At 40.1% G+C, this 22,905-nt stretch overlaps 1 protein-coding gene across 1 annotated transcript in view; it reads right to left on the bottom strand.

Moving 5' to 3' along the window:
- glcci1a (glucocorticoid induced 1a) overlaps positions 1 to 22,415 on the bottom strand; it is a 35,196-nt gene extending 12,781 nt beyond the window's left edge. Inside the window, exons 1-3 of the mRNA XM_020090344.2 lie at positions 21,546 to 22,415; positions 8,003 to 8,154; positions 3,301 to 3,390 (exon numbers count right to left, since the gene is read on the bottom strand). Coding sequence (XP_019945903.1) covers positions 3,301 to 3,390; positions 8,003 to 8,154; positions 21,546 to 21,930 — 627 coding nt within the window. The 5' untranslated portion in view covers positions 21,931 to 22,415. The remainder of the gene's footprint in view (positions 1 to 3,300; positions 3,391 to 8,002; positions 8,155 to 21,545) is intronic.
- Between the last annotated feature and the right edge of the window lie 490 nt (positions 22,416 to 22,905).

Below are 22,905 nucleotides of genomic sequence, written 5' to 3' on the forward strand. Positions count from 1 at the left end.
ACCCAGCATGTATTGTTCTCTTTGCTGCAGGAGGCAGAGAAGAGCCTGCTGGGGCTTGACTGACCATAAATTACAGCAGGTTATGGCCTTTGCAAAGCAAGGAAGTAGTTAAGAGTAAGATAGCGTTATCTGGCACGTCCGTGCTGCTGCTGAGTAGCAGCAGGGTGCAGCTTCAGAGGATGTGAGTGTGTCACTGCCATAAAGCCACATATAACACAACTGTGATGTCAGAGCCAGATGAAAATGTCAGTAACAGCAACTGCACTGAACTCCCTATTGTTTCATCACCACATACAGACCTGATGGTGAAATCCACTGTTTCAAAAAGGTACAGTCATCAACAATGGGATGTGAGCATAGATACAAACCAAGTATAATGACCCTCTCTACAGCAAGACTGTCGTATACATAGTCATTACACTAGCTATCAAAGAGGCGCAAACATACACAATCTAACATTTGTAAAGCCAACTCATAGTTGCAGAAAGTAAAAAAGTAAAATACAGATGTCCAGTGCTGATCAGAGTATAGTAAGAGAGCTGTCCCCTCTCCATAAGAAAGATTTGTCTTCTTCTTCTGGTACTGGAAGAAGTAAAAATACATTTATTACAGTTGGGTTCACATCTTTCAGACCCTATTTTGTGCGTATGCCACTTCCAATGCAAATGTTGGGATCTATAAAAAAACTAAATTGACAGGCGAATGTGCTCACTTGTGCAAAGCTTTAACCCAAGAATATTCTAGAGAGAGGAAAGTGGTCAGCCAGACGAGGAGGTGAATTGAAGCAGATTATTTATCCACCATCGTAACATTTAAACCAACATCACGCGATCAATATATGTGTCTGTGCTGTCAGGCACATAAAGTGTACTGGAGACCACCAATAACTAAATTTGTTTGCCTTTCCAAATGTTGTTTACCTTTCCAAATGATGTCCCAGAATGGAGGCTAGGATACCACTTATGTGTGAACTAATAGAAACATAAATACTGTGGTGACACTCGTGTGTAATGCTGCGTGATGGATGCATTGGTACTGATAGGAGAATGCTGATATTATTAAGATGTTGTCAAGTGGCCCATGATAATGACTGAATCATCAGCTGATAAAGATTCTATAGAGCTTCATTATTGGATCTTTGTGCTGAGCTGAGTCCAGTATTAGACAGACCAATTCAACGGAAATGAACAATCCCAGTACAAACACACAAGTTCTCACTACTCTGAGTTCATTAGCTGGTGTTGCCACTGTCTTGGATATATTATGTACAGGCGATACAACATTCTGACAATGAGAAACAATTCTTATTTTGTCTCCACCTATAAATATGACCACTTTTTTATTTCAGGCACTGTCCTCTGTGTCACACTCACTCTCACTCACTGCAACACATTACCACTCGGTGCATTTTCTTTACGTAGTGACATCACTGCTGTGGCTTCCCAACAATGTCCTTCTTCACCTCCATCTCATCAAACACCTTAATGTCTGTGTGAGAAAATTGTGCTTCTTCTTCTCATCAATTGATGTCATGATTCACCATAGAAAACCATTTGTCAGCAGGATAATTGTATATTCATTAGTTGATTTGCATTGACGATTTCTGGTTGAATGTGGGCATGTGAAAGGGCGGACTTTGAGGCAGACCCACGAACGCACGTTTCCAGTTGGACTGTGATTTATAAAGGGAACATTGCCCCCAGGCATGCATTTAATACAGTGTCATTACCCAGGGCCACTTTGACTGACTCTGACTGTGTGTCTGTCGAATGTTCAGAGCAGCAGTGGGGCTGGAATATTTATGTGACACATTAGAACATCCAGCTCTGTGGTGTGGACCAGCACAAAGGAGAGAACACACACAGCTGCAGTGTTACCAGCAGTTCCCACCAGCTCATTACTGTGACACAAGAAACCACAGAATGCTGTAAAATAAAATCTATTATTACAGTTAGTGTTATTATTATCATGATTATTAGTAGGCTATTATTCCCTATTATTATATTACTAGTGCAGTGCCCGTACTAAACATGCCTGTTTGGAATGGGATGTGGTAATGCTGGTTGCAGGCCCTAAAGACACAGCTGCTGCATAAAGTTCGGTAATGCTCAACATAGTACACAGAACCAACTTGCTGTGGACGGCGATTCCTTGGGGCCCTTAACAATACACAGGCCAACTGTGAAGCCAATAAGACGAAAGGTTCTCGAGATATGTGAGCCACAACCGGACAGACAGAGATTAGTAGATAGAATAATTTACCAATGTTTTTTTATTCTCAATCTTCATGTAAATCACATAGGGTTTTCTCCTGGATATAAAATTTGATTTATAAATAAAACTTAAATGTATTAATATCAACATGAATCTCCTACAACACAGTCACACCTAGAATTCACAGTAAAAAGTTGTTATACAACAGAACAAAAGGTTTTTTTTCACCCTGTTCAAAACCTGGTAGCTACATTACCCACAACAACTAAACCACCAACATTTCAGTCAAAGTTTCTGTTGTGACATGCTGAGTTACAGCTAATGCAGAGAAATGATCTACACATGTGGTCGGCTCACTTCTTTAAATCTCCACACAACCAGATTTTCTTTTTCACTAAAAAACCTGCATCTTCAGCCCTGGCCAACACTGACTCAAATGACTTCACTTTAGGCCATTTTTGCTTTTGGCTCTTGTTTTAATATTTCATAATAAAACAACATGCATATTATAAGATAAGTCAAAGTGAAATGTAAAGTGCAATCTGGAGCTGCCAAGCCTAAACATACACTTGGAGAAAAGGTAAAACTGACATCTCTAAGTTGCCTGTAGGTGTGAATGTAAATGGCCTATTTTTTAAAGTATATTTTTAAGTATTTTTCCAGTCTTAATGAGTCATGTTCACCCATTTACACACATTCATTCACAGTGATACAGCACTTCTATATATAGCACCACTTGTATATATAGGACAGAACCACCAGCCCTCTGATAAGTAGAGGACCTGCCCCAAAGTACTTGTTGGTTACTTGTTTCTGTCCAGGGTGTACCCCACCTCTCAACCATCGTCAGCAGGTGCCTCGAGACACAGAGCCCCGAATTTGCTCATGATGGCTTTCTTGTAAATAATGTGTGAATGATGCACTGCCTATATTAATTGAAGTACTGTATGAAAGTGTGTGAAATGTGTGTTGTTTAGACTATAAATGCAACATATAGTCAACCACAATCTAGTATCTACCATTCAACTCCCATTAAAAATCTCTTTGACCTGACTGTGTGCATTTGTGTACATGTTAGTGACATGCCTCTTTGAGCTGGTCGGCGCTGCCCCAGGATGCAGAACGCTGGTGGGTGCTCTTCTTCTCTCCTGATTCGTCACGCCAACATCCAGGAGTCTGAAAACATTACAGCTACACCTTAATATCAACATACCTGCTCTTCTAAGTAAAACAGTGCATATTTTCTAATGTAGTACATGACACACACAGATACGAGAGCTTTACACAGGCAAAGCATTAGAACCTCACTAAAATGCAAGCAATAAAGAAATAAAAAATATAAAAATGTATATAAAATAAAATAAGACAAAGATAGTAAAGATAGTAAATTCAGTTATATAGCGGTTAAAGATCACAAATGCGATGCGGATATCGGTTCATAGTTCAACACTGGCTCAAATTGCTGGATGGGCTGTCAGCAACAAAAGCGTAGAAAACAGAAAATAGTTAGTTAACCATTTATATTCCTTCTTTGGATCTCTGATTAGATGTTCAACAAAGTTGTATTAGTTTTATTCCACCAAGAACAGCAAGAACATGCAATTCGTCAAAATCGAAATTATTAGTAGGACAAGAACACTGGCCAGAAACACGACTACCAACTTGTCACTAACCAACTTAAATCACTGTAGGCAAATTGCCACATATTATGTTGTTCCTGATATTAAATTAGAAAGAGAATTTAACATCCTGACACACACACAAACACAAAGACACACATAAAATATATATATATTGCAGTTTGAATGTTGAAATAAATGAGCATACTGGATAGAAGCTTCTTACGTGTGTCTGATTTTTCCTTGTTTTACTGCTTATGCCTACATGTCGAGGCCCCACCCCCTGGAAATATGGCAGCAATAGCTGTTCTGCCGTGGACATGGATTTTGCAATACAGTCATCACTCTGATAAACACACACGTTTTCTTTTTTAGTGATCTACTTCGCTTAACACCTGGTGAAAGCCATACCAATGGGCCAAAGGGTCATTGGGTGGAATACTTATTACTTGTAGATGGACTGAAAGCAAAGTGTGACTGTTAAAACTTGTAAATGGTAAATGGTTGTATTTATACAGCGCTTTTCTAGTGTTGATGACCACTCAAAGCACTTTACACTACAGTTTGCCATTCACACACACATTCATACATACAGTGCTTCTATAGCTAGCACTTTTTTGTTGTTCTATTGGGCAGTTCGGGGTTCAGTATCTTGCCCAAGGACACTAAGATGGGAAGACTGGGGATCGAACTTCTGTTTTTTTTGGAAGACAACCGCTCTACCCCTCAGCCACAGCCACTTGTGCAACTTTTGCTTGTGGAGCGTCACCATGTTGCATCACATAATTAAATGGAGCTATTCTCCAAATATAGCACTACCTAAGAACCACCTCTGTGACAACAGATTGGCTTAAGGCTTTATTGACTACAACACAGTTATGAAACTACTACGATTGTTATCTTTTTAAAGATAATGCCCTCACTGATTATTAAGGGTGTGTCTCTCTCCCTTATATATGTATCTAGATATACAGGCCATGATACAATTCAGGTAAGATACTTTTAAATATGGAATGATCTGCAATACAGTCATTGTTTACCATCAAACAGATATTTAATAAAAGACCAGGCAATCCCAAGTACCTACTTTATAACTACTTTGTAAAGCATTAGAATAAATATTGATCATTTTCGAAATACATTTAATTCTTTATAACTTTAATATGTTGAAAAAGACAAAAAGACTTGAGGTCAACATTTTTGACATTAGGAATATAAAGTGAGTTAGGCAGTTAGTTTGAGGGGGAAATATGACATAAGAGATGAGTACTTTGCTTGTGCTTGCTGTGCTACCATCCATAGACTCATCACCTGTACAGGTTTCGTCATACTGTCTCACTAGGTCAAGTTTGTCATGTACTGCTGCACTTCATCAATGTTCTGCAGAGTACACATATGGCCGGACTGTTTTCTGTCCTTATAAAATCTAAATCTCTTCCAAACCTTTGAGTTTAGATCTGACAGTGCACTATAAATATTGTCAGCATTGTCAGATATGTTGGTTTTGCTTTTAACTTGAGCATGCTACGCTGCTGTTACCGTGACGACTCTTACACTGACCTTTGGACATTTGTAAATGCAGTAACTGAAATTAATGACAGGCCATTGACTGGTTCATAATAAAGTAGATTCGGATGGATGCAGGGGTCTGCGTATAGATTGTATCTCTTACATTTAAGATATTCGTATAGGGAAAGTGTAACACCCAAACTTATGTTTATGCATACAAGTATTTTACTACTTGGTGTTTTTTTTTGCAGTTTCTGTATAAATTCTAATAGAGCGTGTAGGAAAATGAGGTCTCTTCTTCAACTCCATTTAAAGTCAAGGTTTTTCCAAACTGTGTAATCAAGAGAGCATGATCTGGCTGCAGTGTTGTGGAGTATCTAGGAGGGATTTTGAGTCACTTTCTTCAAAACAAATATATAGTTCAGATCCAGGTTGCTCAACGATAAAAAAAAAAACCTAATGACTGTTAAACATATTACATTACACTACCCACATTATGGGGCAGACTACGCCTTTGTGTTTCCTATCTTGAGCATATTAATTTGAATTTCATAATATTTTTTCTTTGTTGAAATATTTTCATTTTCATTGCCAATGTAAAGAAATGAGATAGAATTAGGTTTAAGTTATGCTGCCTTTCTTTCAAGAAACATGCCTGAAAATGCATATCACATGACCACCCATGTACACGAGGCATGCACGTACTGGTGTAAACAGGAAGCATTTGTTTTTTTATTTGAAGACTTGTCACAGATTGCCCCAATAATAGCTCATCGTCTATGCATGTAAGCAACATCATTGTAAAATACAGAATTTAATTGCACAACCTCTGTTAGCAATGACAACAAACGTCCTCGTTTACAAATCTCTTTTTTTGCCTGTCCGGAATAAAACACAGCCCATTTTCAAAATAAAATGGGGCCAGTAGTATTTCCAAACATCGTTTTTCTACGATGTATCAAACTGATCAAGCCTAAGTAAGTGAGAGATGAGCTATGTGCGTCTTTGTGCAACATCTATCAAACAGCTGGGACAGCATTCATGCACACAGTCATGGCTTTGTCACTTTAAGGGGTTACTAATACACTACAGGCAAAGAGGTCATCTGGGTTTTGAAGCTGCAGAGATGTGTAGGTGGAAAATGTCACACAACCCAGAAGAAACAGGGTGAATAGAGCAGAGTGTGGAGGGGGAATCTGAGGCTGCACAGCATGAGAGGATCACAGGGCAGGAAGGTGTGGGCAGAATGATACAGATACTGAGAAGTAAATGATACAAACATTTTACAGTCTAAGCTACCACTTCGGTTAAAACAACGAACATGACATAGAGACCTTTATTATATGCTCAGGAGAAATTCTTAATCCTCCGCAGCTCAAGTGCAGGTAGTTATGTGACCAACAAAGACTGATAGTGGTGACTCATACAGTCCTCGCTCAGGTTGCAGATGGTGAAAAGGAAAATTACGCCAAATATCATGGCACAACCCAGGGGTGCATCTCTCTAGTCTTTTAAAGGGCTCACACAAGTAAAATAATGACCACTCATTACAGAAAACTTAAGCAGTATCTACACACATCTTTTGATTATGTGTCACAGACATTAGGGTGGAACATTTTAATCAGCAGAAATGTGTCTTGCAGATATTCCCACATTTTTCCCCAAAAATTCCCAATGCCACTTGACCTCTGACAGTCCAGCTAAAGAGATTCGAATGAGATAAGCTAGTAGGGTTGTTCGGTATACCGGTACTAAATTGGTACCGGGGTACTGATGCATTTAAAATGGTACTATACAGCACTTGGATAAGACCGGTACTTTTTTTTTTTTTTTTTACGTCGCCGCGTGACGACACCAATTTGAGCCGGGGCGAGCAAGTGAGCGACTGAGCGAGCAGCGTGGAGCAGCACACGGAGCAAGAGTCTGGCGACAGAGAGAGATAAAGGAGAGAAAGAGAGAGACAGGAGCAGAGAGAGAATGGCAGCTGCTGCAACCATTATATACCCATGAAAAAGAGCCACATTCAGTGCTAAAAGCAAGCAAAGCCAGCCCCCTTCACTCTCCACAAAAATAGCCCTGGAAAAAATGTAAGCCTGTCTTTGTGGTATTTTATTTTATTTACTGATGCATAATGTTATAGTTCTAAGATTTTCAATTAAAATAAAGTCAATAATGACATTTTTTGTGTTCTCTTTATTATTTATTTGGAAAAGTACCGAAAAGTATCGAAATACAGGTTGGTACCGATACCAAAATGTTGGTACCGTGACAAAACCACTAATGATTCCTAGAGCTTGTGTCATCAAGCAGTGAGGATGAGTGGGCTACAGGTTTAGTGAGCTCACTATTTCCAGACTTTTTACAATTTCTAAACCTCAGATAGGGATACCACTCACCCACTCTGTCTTCACACAGACTTTTTCTCAATACATAGTTGAATGTCCAAACTAAACTACAATGTTCACAAAACATTGTGAGAATGTTAGCATTTAGCTCAAACCATAGCTGAGCGCAGCATCACAAACTTGCTTGAACCAAAACCACACACTGTATCACCATCCCAGTGATATAAACATCCCTGCCTTTACTTTTCTCTACAACATACTGCATAGCACAGCAGGACAACTGGCAGGAAAAAGCAGTGGGTGGGTTGTGCTTACCTGCGTGGATTTATCTTTCATACAAGATGAGTAGAGCACGTGGGGATCACGAGGCCACTGTCCAGTGAGGTAGGGCCCTGTGATAGTACCCAAGGAGGATGTCCGCCCAATGGCCCCCAAACTGCACACCTGCTGTGTCTTTGTCCTTTCAGCTGCACAAATAAAATTATAAGACAGAGAAGGAACAATGTAAGTTCAATACAACAGAAACACTTAAAGTTACAGACTTATCACCTAATGTGCTGTATATTTTAGCCCACACCAGCCCAGCAATAAAATTGAGCGACATCTGGCTAGCTACATGACTTTTCCACTGGCCTAAATGGTAAATGGTATGTATTTATATAGCACTTTTCTATTCTTGATGACCATTCAAAGCACTTTAAAGTACAGTCTCCATTCACCCATTCACACACACATTCATACAGTGCATCTATATGCAGCACTTTTCTCGATGATAAGGGGTTATTTGGGGTTCACTATCTTGCCCAAGGACACTTTGGCATTCGGAATGGGGAAGACTGGGATTGAACCAACCTTCTGGTTAGGGGATGACCACGCTAACCCTTGCGCCACAGCGGCCCTTACTAAACACTACAGCTGTTGTTCGCATTAAACCTGATAAAAAAATATCTTGGAAATATACAGACTGTTGCAGACCTCAGGAAACAGGACATGGGTTGTGTATTCCCTCACAGGGCATCTTCCTGTACAGTACGTGCATACTGTGTTGTTTTTTTTTGTATCAGGGGCAGTAGTTAACACCCTGATGGCCTTCTAGCCTAACACAGGCAAGGTCCATCTTTATGGGACCATATCTGTGTCAACACCACTGAGGATATAAAGAATAAACACCAGGTGCCTCATTTATAACCGTTGTGTACACACAAAATGGGGCCTGAAACGTGTGTACACCACTTCTCACGCAAACGTTAGGTTTTATAAAAACAAACTTTGCACATTTCTCATCAATTCTGACCCATGCGTACGAACATTTTGGCGACGGGGAAATTACGATGCAGACGTGAGGTGGTGAACTAAGCAGATTATTGATCCACTTCATCATTAACATTAAAACCAACAGCTTTAATTCTGCTCGTGTGACATAACTGTTCCATGAGAACCTTCAATTGCAAAAGACATAAAACAACTTTCAGTAAATTACGACAAAGTCACAGAGCTGAGTCATTAATAGTTATTAATATCTTGTAACACTGCATGTATCATCAAGTCCGACTGTTTTCATTTGTGTGTGTAAAACCACTGCAGTGAAAGTGACTGTGCCATCAGGCACACAGAGCGCACTGGAGATCACTCACAAAAATAAAGAAAAACTATTCCCACTTTTTCTATTTCCAAATATCCCAGAGTGATGTATGAAGTAATTGGTCCCATTGCTTTAAATATATAAATACTGTGGTGACACTCGTGCGTCATGCTGCGGTGATGGATGCACTGGCACTAATAGAGTGGGCGAAAGGGAGGATTTGGAATAAACAAGTGATGAGTGATCAGTGATCACAAAGCTTTTTTGTCCCATGACGATGTCTGATCAGCTGATATAGTCTATAGACCTGTGATCTTGGATCTTTGTGCTAAACTGAGTCCTGAGGGTTTTTTTGCGTACACCATTTTCAGCTTTTGTGCGCACGCACACTTTTAGTATGAATCCTACGCTACGTTTTATAATTGAGGCCCCAGGTCTTTTGAATATGAACCAAGAAACCAGAGGAAAATTGGCAACTACAGACTCTGAAAATTGCCTTACTGAATCATTCATTGAGATATAAGACAGCTGTTAAGCCTACAATTTAAATTGACTGTATCTGTGCAATAAACATGTTCAGAGTTGTTAAACCAAACTTCTTTGAAGTGTTGCATTAGGGGGTGTTTGCAGCCTTATTATATTGCTAAGCTGGTGAGTGTTGTAGTCTTTCAGAATTAATGAGCCTTAAAAGTCCTTGGTTGGTCCAGTTTAATCTGTAAAACGCTGTCATATGACGACTGAAAATTAATTCTTAGCATCTCGAATACAGCACACTCTCATGTGCACACCAAATGACAGGCACACAAAAAAAGCTGGTAAAGAGTCTGACATGAAACAGTGTGATTTGTCCTGTAGCCAGTCTGACTGTGAACCAGGGAGAAAATGTGTCAAACAGTCAAGATTTATAGGTCAAAGATGATGAGCATAAGACTATCACCCTGGCCTTGCTGGATGCATAAGCAGCATGCGTGTCTCCAGAAACAACTTGCTTTCATTTTGGTGCACATGTTATCAGGTTAGAGTAGCCGCACTGCCTGCATGAGACATGTCTCAGCCACATCTCCTGTGTGTGAGCTGCGCTGCTCTTCTGTCGAGTTGGACACTTGCCTAGTACAAATGCATGCATGCAGTTCACAGCAAACTAGAGGGTGAAAATTATCTGTCACCACAGTTTCAATGTCTATCAGTCGAATATTTAACAAACACATATATTGAACACTTCCTGTACCTGTTTCAAAGTAAAGAAATTATTTTCTGTCCATTCGTTTTTTTTAACAAGGTATTTACACCGAACGATGCACGGCTTAATATTGTAGAGTTCTGGCATTTAGTTGAGTTTATAGCCTAGTTTTATTTAAGGAAATACAGTAATCATACCAGAAACTCACGCAACAGTGCAGCAGACGCACTCCCTTTGTGAAAAACAGATGCCCGCTAGGCACAACAGATCAAAGACTCAGCCATCATGTGCTGCACAGTCACCCGATACGGCTCAGGACTAATGTGTAAAAATGTTTAAAGTCAGAGTAAATAATTATATGCGAGTGAGAGTGAGAGTAAAAGAGGAATTTTGTTAGTTAAGCTGGTGTTTACAATACACAACACTGCACAAAAAGCTCTCACAATGGCACATGCTAATTATAAGATGCTAATTCTTTTGAGGACTCTAGAGTGAAAGCATTACAGTTGTATATTTAAGTGAAAATTTGTCTGTGAAAGGAATTTTGGGTAGACTGATTTTAATGATTGTGAATTCTGAAACCCTGTACAGCAATGCCAGTTACAGACAGTACTGTCCTCCATGGTAAAAATGTCTTAACAGGAATGATGCTCGGTCTTAGTACAATGACCACATCTACCAAGCCTATGCGTGTTCATACATCTGGCCAATGTTCCTGTTGTAATCTGGACACTTAAACTTTGGTCCAACAATAGAGAATCCTATTATACAAGGTAGAGAGCAAGATCATTTAGTATAAATCCACAGGATTACAGGTACACTAGAGAGACTAAATTAGACTTGACCGGGATCTTTCAACTGTGTTAAGTAGCTCAACAAGGTAGAGAAGGGTGAGGAAGGACCTCCTCCTCACGCAATACATTTGTGGACCCATACTTGAGGGAATCAACCCACTAGCATTTTTTCGACATTTTCACAAATTTCTTCATGGGAAAAAAATGTAGGCATGTTTAGGGGCCTGCTATAAGTGTGCACAATTTGATGTGGCTTAATTGAATTGAAGGCAACTGGACCTAGGCAAGTGTATTCGCTCTATTGTGTGTCCGATTATTTAAAATAATTATGGTGCTTTAAACTGCAAATATTTAACATGATTTAAAGGCTGGATGAAGGATTCAGATTAGCAAAATGCTGAAACGCCTTTCTTTTTTGTTTAAAACCATGACTGTCAATCATTTTCTAGATAAATACTCTGGATGATTGATTGCAACCCTTAATACAAAACCGATGATATTTTTGATTAATTGATTTTGATTATTGAAATTGGTGATACAATGACTGAAGCCTAATATGAGTCAAGCTTTATCAATTGTAATTAAGATTTTTTTTTTGACTGTGTTTAAATTAATTAGAAACTAATGGGTTGCATTGAGTTTTGTCCTGACCAGCAGCCCATTAATTCCCTTCACCCTGGAACCAAGGTGTAAATCATCCACCACATAGTTGTGGTTACAGGACTGTGGCATAGGTAAATATACTAGGACACTGATTTTCAAGCTATGGTACGCGTACCACTGAATCTCAGAAATATTATAATATTATTTTTATAAAATTGACAGTTCCAAAACACTACAATCGTGGCTCCAAATGGGAACTATTCAGAAGATAAGACTGTATCAGGAAGAGAATATTTCGAGCAGCCATGTTGAAAGTGAAGTGGCCGCTAACAATAAACCGTGCGCAAGAGCTAGTAGCTACGTTAGCAGCACCGGTGAAGTCTCCATAGCACCTGCTAGCAGCAAACAGCGCAAAAAAGTAAGAGATATGAGGCTTGTTAACTCGCGTTTGGGTTTCGTTAGAGTGGGACGGAGGAAGAGCCCAGGCCACAGTGTGTGGTATGTTGAGATGTTCTCAATGAATCCATGAAACCATTGCATTACGGCTGCACAATATTAGGAAAACATGAAATATACGATAACGTTGTCTAATATTGGCATGACGATATGACTTGCAATAAATAAATATAGACAGCCCCTGGCTATGGACGCAGCTATCACGGACAGCTCCACAGCTGCGAGAAGGCGCGCAGCTCGGCCGCAGCGCCATCAAGTCTAGAGCAGACACCAGGGAGCCATGCCATTTTTTTTTTAACAGGTTTTAACAGCTCTGTCAGCAATTAACATCCTCTCTTGAGTCTCTGTCATTCACGCTGTGCGCTGCGCCAACGGCATCAAACCAAACAGAGCGAGCCGCCATCTCCACCAGCACCACCATTCATTATTAAGTTTCACAATTATTTTATATAATCAACCGCTCATTATGCGGAATTAAACTTGGGACAAACGTGATCACTACAAGTTTCCACAGTAAAGTTTATTTGGAGGAGACGGAGCGAGATCTATACACCAGTGTTTGAGTGGATGTGGTTAAGTGCCAGCTCTAGTTCTACACCTTTGTACAGTGTGGCTCTGGCTGACAACAGTCAACACTGAATCATTTTCTTAGTAGGAATAAACCTTCCTCTTGCGTGAACTGTCTGTAGCTGAATAGTTATAGACCTAAACTACTGTATTTTAATGTTGGTCATAACAGTGGTACTTGGAGAATATGTTCTGAGGTGTTACATGGTTTCAAAGGTTTTAGAACCACTGCACTAGGACATTAGTTAATTACTTACTATTTTAACAGCACACAGATCTTGATTTCTCTCTAATAAATAGTCTCTTGCGGGATATCTTCACTATCTTTACTATCATCAGATATGACTGGAAGCTTTAATTCTTATTCTGAGGTAGTCATACCTATAGTTCAATGAATATTCATCTTTACCATAAAAAAGTAACAGTTCAATGAAATGTCATGGTTCTTTGATAAGTCACAAAGATGGAACAATTTATTTCAAGCATAACCATTCTATGACATAAACTCTAACATTGGGATATTATTTGTCTACTGAAAGGCTGGCAGCAGAGAGTCCTATAGTATCTAGGATTTTAGGTAAGAACAATTAAGACATTACAGTCACAAGACGTATAGCCCGTGGAACTGGTCTGGGATGATGAGGAGAGGGGGTAAAAGTAGAGCAACCTGCCATCTCAAAACTGGGAACAGATATTCTGAAGAAAATGTTTTGCAACACTGTTGAAAGAATTCCATTAGTGTATTTGTTCTTTCTTTCTAATGTCCAGTTGTTTATTTGCTCTACAGCTATTTTCAGAAACACTGAGACATTGAATTATATAATCAACAGATACAAATATGGAGGTTTTCTAAGATTGCTGACCACAAATGAGCAGAGGTCACTGATATTTCAATCAAAGACTGTTTGAAGACTGAAATAAGATTAAAACTAGAATTACCGCCTTATAACATGATCACGTTTTCAGAAAATCTGAGTCCAAGTGACAACTGATCAAGAGTTGAAGAGATTACCTAAAGCAGTCTTGAGGCTTCACATTCAAGAGGCAAAAAACATGTTTTTTGAGGGCACTGTGACCTTTGATCTCCAGAATCGAATCAGTTAATCAGTGAGTCCAAGTGAATTGTCCAAAATGTAATGAAATTCTCTACTGGGAACCCTAATATCACATTCACAGTAACATGACCTCCAAGCACCAAAATCTAATCAGGTCATCTCTCAGTCCTTCCTCGTAAAACTGTGTGTGATTAGTTAGCTAGACTAAAAATATTTTAACACTTAAAATAACATAAAAGTTGTCTAACGTAGTATTTTGGTCTGGTCTGTCTTTGGTCTAGTCTTCAGTTGTCATAAAAACTCAAAAGGTAATTATTCTGTCCAGTTTGAACTACTGTAAAAAAAACATGGCGGAGCGAACCCGCTCCGAATATAAATAAATATGAAACGCCCATTAAAAGGTAAAGAAAACAACAATTTGTACAATTTAGATGAAACACACAAGTGAAAACATCACTGGGATTATCCATATATATTATTCAGGATCTATTTAAAGGAAATTTTCACTATTCAGTTTTGCATCTCATTTCTCTATGAACAGACTTTGACACTGTATGTTGTACAAGAATGTCTTGCACTCTTGTCACAGCTACACAATGCATGTTGTGAATGAAAAGTGATTGAAGATAAGATGAAACACAGTTGTAGCAGGGGTTAGGAACTGTACAAAGGTGCATACTACTGGAGACATAGAGCACGCTTTCCACCCTCAAAAAAATGATGACATGTAAAAGTTGTATTTTACCGAGCCTTGCAATGAAAAACAGATGAATAAGAGTTTGCACAAGAATTAAGTGTGGAAAATGAAATTTCTGTGAATGATTGAACATTGAAAAGGACACTGCAAGTCAACCTCTATCAATCAAGAAGGAAACCACGGCTCAGAAAACTGCAAGACAAAACTTTGCTAAAGAACAGGAACATAGCCTCATGAGTGTGTGATGAAAGCAAAATATATTTCCTTGAATCAGATGAGTTCAAGCATGTTTGGAGTGGAGGTGGCTCGGAATGACGACAGTGCTGCTGACAATAAAACATGGAGGTGGAAGTATGCTGATATGGGTTTGCATTGGTGCTACTCGAGTGTAGTAGAAAGTATTGGGAGGAGTAGATAGAAATATTTTAATTTAGCCCACGCATTGTGACTTACAAAGCCTTGTGACTGCGTCTTTATATAATAAGTTTGAAAGGTAAATGGTAATTGGCACAGCGTTACGCACAGATGGCTGCAGTTATTGTGGTGAGGAGGAGACGGCATGGAAGAAGACGGAGAGAACAGGTTTTTTCAGAAAGTGAACTGCACCTGCTGCTCAATATTGTTCAGAGGCATCTCTTCTACTGCCCCCCCACACATGTTTTATTTGCTGAGGTTTTATTATGAGCTATTTTTTCTTTTGTTCCTCTTCTTATGTCCTGCCATCTTCTCTTAATTTCATTGGTTGTTCTTTTTGTTTTACCCACAGCATTTGCTTTCTTTCAGATACTCTCCCAGATCACATTTCTTTGAACTGTATTATTTCTTTGTTGTAGCTCAACATGTTTGTCTGCCTCTTCCACTAACACCTCCAATTCCATGGCATTAAATTTAGCTTTGCACTTGTGGTCACTCTGCTCTTCGTAATGCTCCATTGCGAAAACCAGTAACGCACGCAAAACACTCATTTAAATACTACTGCCTCTACCATGTTTGCACATATTATCATTCACGCAATTATTTTTAGAAGATCAACCACAAAACACCCACAAACAAAACATACAATCTGTTTAAATAAACACGTAATTTAGCATTCTATATTTGGGATCTCAGTAGATCAGGTCCCTTCCAGCAAAGAGCAGCTGAGCATGTCTCCACAGATTTGTGTTAGAATGGTATCATCCAAGACCACAAAGATCCAATCTGTCATCACAACTAGTCACACATTTATTTTATTTTTTTACAATTTTATCAAATGTATTACATAAAGAACTAGAGAAAAATAAGTAACGCACATACAGTAGCTCTGCCAAGGCCAAACAAACGTCAACCTGTCTGTCTAGCTTAAATAATGGAAAAATAAAAGGAAAAAGGAGGCTAAGCTGCACAAAACTGTTCAAACATAGAGATCTAAACATTGTAAATTTGTCCAAGGATCTCACACTGTAAACATTTCAATTCAATGACTATTTAATGATCCGACACAGATCAAGCTTAATTACAGTTACAGTAGTAAGAATTTGTATAATTAGAATGAGCAGGGTTTTAAGAAGCCCACAGACAACAATTAAAGAGAGAGAGAAGCTTGAATGTGTGAAAACTTCTCATTAAGTGATTGAAGACTGTGTGGTCTCCTGCCTTCTCTAAAACAGCACAGAACAGAAACAGAGACGTACAGTATCTATGAGTTGAAAGGCTGAGGCACAGTGGGACACACATGAAGCCTGTTTACTACCATTTAAAGGTACAGTGTGTAGAATTTAGTGATCTGATGTTGAAGTTACATGTTGCAGCTGAACACCCCTCACCTCACCCTCTCCTTCCAAACATGAAAAAGAACCTGTGGTAGACTTCAGTTGTCATAAAAACTCAAAAGGTGTTTAGTTTGTTCAGTCTGGGCTACTGTAAAAAACATGACGGCCTCCGTAGAGAGGGTCCCCTCGATGTACATATAAAGTATTTGAATATAAGGGGTCTTTTCTGAGGTAAAGAAAACTACAATTCATACAATTTAGATGAAACGAACTAGAAATCATCATGACGATTATTCTACATTAAATTTCGGCCAATAGATCCCTTTCACCTAAATCTTACACACTGGACCTTTAAAGAGCAGTGTGGGGTATAGAGGATTAATTAAAAGAAGTAGAATATAATATTCAACTTATGTTGTTATAGTGTATAATCACATTAAGGTAAGAACCCTTGTGTTCTTATTAAGCTAGAATGAGCCCTTCTACTTAAGGAGTGGATCCTCTTCTATGGAATCAACCATGTTTCATTACTATGTTCCTGCAGTTGCCCAGAGAGGAGAAACTCTACAGAGGGACCTTCATGTTTTTATCTTATCTGGAGGCCACTTCAGGTTCTCCTACTCATTTGGAAAGTAGGGTGAGGGGAGGGTTATTCAGCTGGTTGTAATATAAAACTTCAGCACTAGATGGCTATGATCCTAAACACTGAAAATTCAGTTTTAAAGAAATATGACAACTTAATAGGACAGTAACAATTCTCAAACAGAGACTGAAATCGCAGTCCAAACATGCGCTGTTCTGTTTCCTGCAATCACGACACATCTTCCTGCCAAACCCTACACACTGCCACAACTGCGGGTGCAGCCTGTTGAGTTCTAATTAGGTTACGCCTGGGAAACATTGGCTGCGGTTGCGCCGCAGATCGGCTGCGTTTCCCGGTTCTGCTGTGTATCATGGTTGTCTGTGTCTCAGCAGTGGAGCTGATACTGCCAGCATCATGTTTTTACATTGGGTTTGCTTTGAAAATGGCCATAAATTTGTGTGTGTGAGAGAGAGACAGAGACAGAGAGAGAGAGAGAGAGAGAAGGAGCAGAAAGTGCAGGGCTTCATACTGTACAATACTTGTATTTATTTGAGTACACAGGACTACTTTATACAAGGAAATACAATAGTTATACCAGAAACCTCAGATAGGCTGTAGATATATTCAAAGAACTTCAGGGGATGGGCAGTAGGCAGTCTAATATTTTGAGCTAAATAAGCAATCAATGCAATGGCTGAGATTTCCACCTAAACACTGTGTTAAACAAATACCAGTCTGAAAAAAATCGGTTCAAACAGTCAGGGTTTGTGATGCCACAAACCTATGAAACCAATCCTGTCAACTTGTGGGTGGGGCTCAGTAGTGGAAATGGCTCCTCAACTGCAAGTTAACTGTTAAGGTAGGAGCAGGAGCCAGGGAAATTTCTCATGACAACAATATTGTTTTGGTCACTTGGGAGCAGCCTAATAAGCTGTAAGCACATGCATGTACTAGCTAATGTGTTGCCAAACATTTGTCAATTGATCATTGAGCCAACACAGAGCAACATTAGCTTTCAAATGAAGTCATGTTTGTGTCCACATACTGAATATATTCACTCTCCCTAAAACTGGTTTGCTCTCAACCAACTCCTGAGAAAAATATATGACTCTTTAGCTGCTTAATACTTTGTGTCCATCCCCTGCAGGTAGTTTTACGCTGCATGCTGCTGCTGGAATCAAAATTGAAGATAACATCATGTGGGCTGTAAACCTAAAGCAATGAGCAGATGCTAAAACTCCACAAGAAAAAGCTCCACAGAGTTCAGTGGATCTGCATTATTGGTGGTTATATTAAGCAATGATTTGATTCATAGCAAAAAATATTAGATTATTGCAGCTTTGACCAACAAATACCTTAAAGTAACACTATGCATCTTTTACTGCAAAACAGCTCCCTCTGCAGCCCCATGTGGTGATTAATTCTGATGGGCACCGTGTCCGAGAAATTTAGTGGTTTCATCAAGCAAAAAACAAAGCCTTTCAATCTCTTGACTGAAGCTCTGAATCCGTAGTCCCAGTCACTGTACTGGAACACAATTGAACATGATCCCCGGCTACTTGAAGGAGAGGAGCTGCTGCTATAACAAATATGATGAATATTTGAGATAAAAGTCATTAAAAACCAGAGTCTAAGCCTTTCAACAGTCTGGGTGAACATTTGTGAGAATAGTCTTTGAGAGATACTCATTACCAAGCTAATCACAGCTGATTGGACATTTCTCAATAAATTATAAACCGTTTTCAGATATGAAGTCCGGAGATTGTCATAAAATTGGGTCCACAATTCATCAACACGCCCCCTTGCTCGTAGGGAATCTTTCAGATAATCTCCTGCTGTATTCTGATATGGTCTTACTCTGACATTATCTAGAGTTTTTACCTGGGGGCTAGCAGGGAGAACGACGGTTTTAACATACAGCATCTCTGGAGAATGTCAGGAGAATGTCAGGAGTTCATTGCATGTCTATCAGATCATAATCCATCCTCAATGCATCATGGGTACATTTACACCTGCACTTTCAAATGGTCGAGCTGCATCTGACTGCAATCCAATCACCCAAAAGACATTTAATGCTATGTCTAAATGGAGTAATAGCTAAAGTATTTAATTTTGTAGCCTACTTAAAAACAAAATAAATCACTGTATCTAACTTACACGGTTATGCATAAATAAGCTATGGTAGCCAGAAAATTATTACATTGAGATACATAGATTGAATTAATGTTAGTGTCTATGGTGACTTGGCAGGCAAACAGAACTAGGCTGTGTTCACACAAAACAAATTTGTTTGATGAAAGCTGGTAGTCAAAGCATATTTTCATATGAATACATGTACCAAATACAATTAAGGGTTTTTATTATGATCAGAAGCAGGAAGCTACCATTAGGTAAAAAGTTAATTTTGCTAGCAACTGAAAACATAAACAACAGCCCACAACCAAGGGAAAACACCTAATCAAACAAAATATTTGCCAGTGGGGTGAATATGGTCAGCAACAAGAGTCAGGTTGACTGGGACATTCAACCCATGTATGATAAGTATTAGAGTCCCAAAGTGTGTCAAGAAAACACTCCCCACACCATCACACCACCAACAGACTTGACTGTTGACACAAGACAGGTTGGCTCCATGGGTTCATGCTGTCGACACCAGATTGTGACTCTACTATCTGCAGCCTCAGCAGAAATCCTGAATCATTAAACCAGACTATGTTTTCAACTGTCCAGTGTTGGTGAGTCTGTGTCCCTGCAGCCTCACATGTCTGTTATTGGCTGACAGGAGTTGAACCTGATGTGGTCTCTGCTGTTGTAGACCATCCACCTCAAGGTTGGACATGTTCATTCCGATATGCTTTGTGCTTACCACAGTTTAAAAAAAATGGTTATCTGAGTCACTGCGGCCTCTTTGTCAGTTCCTCATCAGCACAGATCAGTTGTTCGCTTAATTGTTTTTGTTTGCTTTCCTGTCTATTAAAATCTCTTAACAAGTATGAAAATACCAGTTTTTCAGAAATACTCAAATAAGTGTCTGACACCAACAATCGAACCACTGTCAAATTCACAAAGATCTCATTTGTTTTATCATTCTGAGGTTCGATGTTAACTTTAACCAGAGATCTTGACCTGTGTCTGAAGGATGCTTTGCACCACACTGCAGTCACATCATTGGCTCATTGGATAGTTGTCTGAATAAGCAGGTGTACAGGTGTTCCTTAAAAAATCACTAGAGGAGCCTATAATGGACTTTGAGGAAAAGATTAAGGCTTCATCCCAAAAATAGAGGGACCACATACCACAAGCGTGTTAGCTTAACAGCAAAAAAAAAAATAACGTCATGCATATGTAAGGACAGTGTGTTCTTCTTCATATTCAAATGCACGTTGTAATCTCGGTTGCCAAACAGTGTTTTTATTTGTATGCATGTAGTTGCAGAGGCTGGCCTGCCTGCCCAGAGGGCTCTGTTTATATCTCTCAGACTGCTAGGCCCCAGTGTTGCCATTGAAGCCACAGTCCCACCAGCTGACGACGAATGTCTTTTTTTTTCCGTTTCGACCACGGTAAACAACCTCGATGTGACGAATCCAATAGAAAACTTTCACCGTGCGCAGAATTGTCTGAGAATCCGTGTAATCGTCCGTCTCCTGCGGCTCAGGGAGCGCAGTTAATCTTCGACAGAGCAGCTGCATCATCATCATCACCACACAGGCATCCATGTCCTCGCGTCTTCGACTGAGCGAGGGTCATGGCAATATAACCTCATTATTCTATGTGCTGGTATTAAACGATTCCGCTCAAAACGCCGACGTAACGAGCGAATGATACATTGACAGCATAAAATGTGGTGTGCTGAAACATTACTGATGTGATGGTAGAAACCACAACATTGGCTGAGGATCAGATTGTGAAAAACATAAACGATGATATGAACCTCCTCGGTGGTTATAGCGTCAAACATCTGATCCCCTACTGTATTACGACCCAATTAGAAAGCTAAGCAACTAGCCTAGCATATGCATATGTCCCGATATGGCCACTTCAAGCTAGAGTGTTTCGCTAAATCAAATTAGCTATGGAAAATCTGACAATTTTAGGTGCTCCGGCTTACTGTGATTGTTTTCAACGCTTTAAACAATTCGCACAGCCTCTGTTGGAATAGTATCAGTCCGTTTTACAATTCGGCTTACACCTTTTTTACAAAACTGGCCATATTTGTGCAAAAATTGAGTAGTCTGAGCTGCTACGTCTGTTATTTCCACTAGCTTCTCGCACCAAAACACGACATGACGCCTGATGGCAAATGGTGGGTAAAATGATTAAAGTTGAGATTTCATTTAGATGGATGCGTGCTATACTTAAGCCGAATGGAAGAGGAGCGTGTCATCTATTGGAAATCATCAGTGTTCAATCTCTCAATGCAGGCATCGTGTTCATTCATCCCCGAAACCATTGATTTGACAGTTTATTAAAGGTAGGTTCGCGTGGCGGTTGCCACATCAGAGACAGGAGCGGCGCTTAGCATGACAAGCTATCTGAACGATGATGGGTGCATTACGGATAAACTTCCTCCGCGTTAAAGGACGGCATTACCTTTAGAGAGCGGCGGGTGGTGGGGGCGTTCAGGTGAGCCTCTGCTGTCCGGCGGTGACAGTCTCTGCCTGCGGACCAGCCTGCCGTCCGAGCCGCTTCCACTCGGGTTGGCGGGACTGGAGCAACGGGACGTCGTCGGTCCTGTGTTGCTCCCGGCTACTGAGGAGGAGGAGGAGGAGGAGGAGGAGGAAGACGCGGAGCGGGTTGGGCTGAGCTGGTTTCCATGCAAAAGCTGGTACGGCACCGTGGCGCGGATGGGCTGCGACCGGACCGCGGAGGTGTTGTTGTTGTTGTTGGCGAAGGAGGAGCAGGGGGAGGTGGGGGAGCGGCTGAGCGTGCCTGCTGCTGCCGCTGCCGCCGCCGCTGCTGCTGTGGATGCTGACATGATCCGTCACTTCCACTCGAGAAGTAAAATACCACGTCCAGGCGAACAGGTCGCAGCCTAACGTCGCGCTTTCATATTCACGAACACGACACACGCGCGACTCATCTGCACAAACTTTCCACGTCGGATCCCCAAAGTTACTGACAGTTCAGTCCCGACGTCCACTGCGATCGCTCACGTTGCGCGTGTGCGAGGGCAGCGACAACTGTCGAGAACAAGAAGAGCGCACCAGAGACTTTAACGAACTTTTCTACCGGGACCTCGGTTAGTCTCGTGTTGCGTTCCTCGCTCCTCCTGGGTCTGTAGTTTCCTTCTTCTTCTTCTTCTCTGGTACCACGCACACCACAGACAGCTGCTGTCAGCTCCAACAACTTCTGACACTAGAGGCTGGACTTCGGGCGAGGTCCCCTCCGATTGGTCCCGCACGACTTCCTGGGCAAGTCGCTAATGTGTTCAATGGCTTCATGGAGGCTTCAGCCAGTGTGCTGAATAAAAAGAAGAGAAGAAACTATAAAAACAAACTGACTTCGTGTTTGGTTCCTCTTTAAAGATTCATTTCCAGAAAATAAATCTTGAGTGAAGGCATGGATTTCATTTAAATGTCCTCATTCTTGTTTTGTAATTTTTTTATTCACGAATGGAAATGGTCCAAATGAAATACTCACCAGTCCAAGCATACAATAAAACTACACAAAACACCAAACGCACTGACAAATCAGAAAGCATCTGTAGTTGATTACAATTCTGACAACTTCTTTTTAATTTCATAATCCTTTTTCTTGTTATTATTTTATGTTCTGCATTTTCTTTTATAATCATTGAATAAAATAAGCGAAAAAAAAGATTTAACAACATTAATCAGAAGTAATTTCAGACCGTGCTATTGGTTGGTGACCACTGTAAAGGAGCCGTACATATAACAGGCTAAACTTTCCGTGACACTTTTTTTTTTAACTGGGCACATAAATTATCACA

Source organism: Paralichthys olivaceus, chromosome 20 (assembly GCF_024713975.1).
Source record: "Paralichthys olivaceus isolate ysfri-2021 chromosome 20, ASM2471397v2, whole genome shotgun sequence".
NCBI lineage: Eukaryota > Metazoa > Chordata > Actinopteri > Pleuronectiformes > Paralichthyidae > Paralichthys > Paralichthys olivaceus.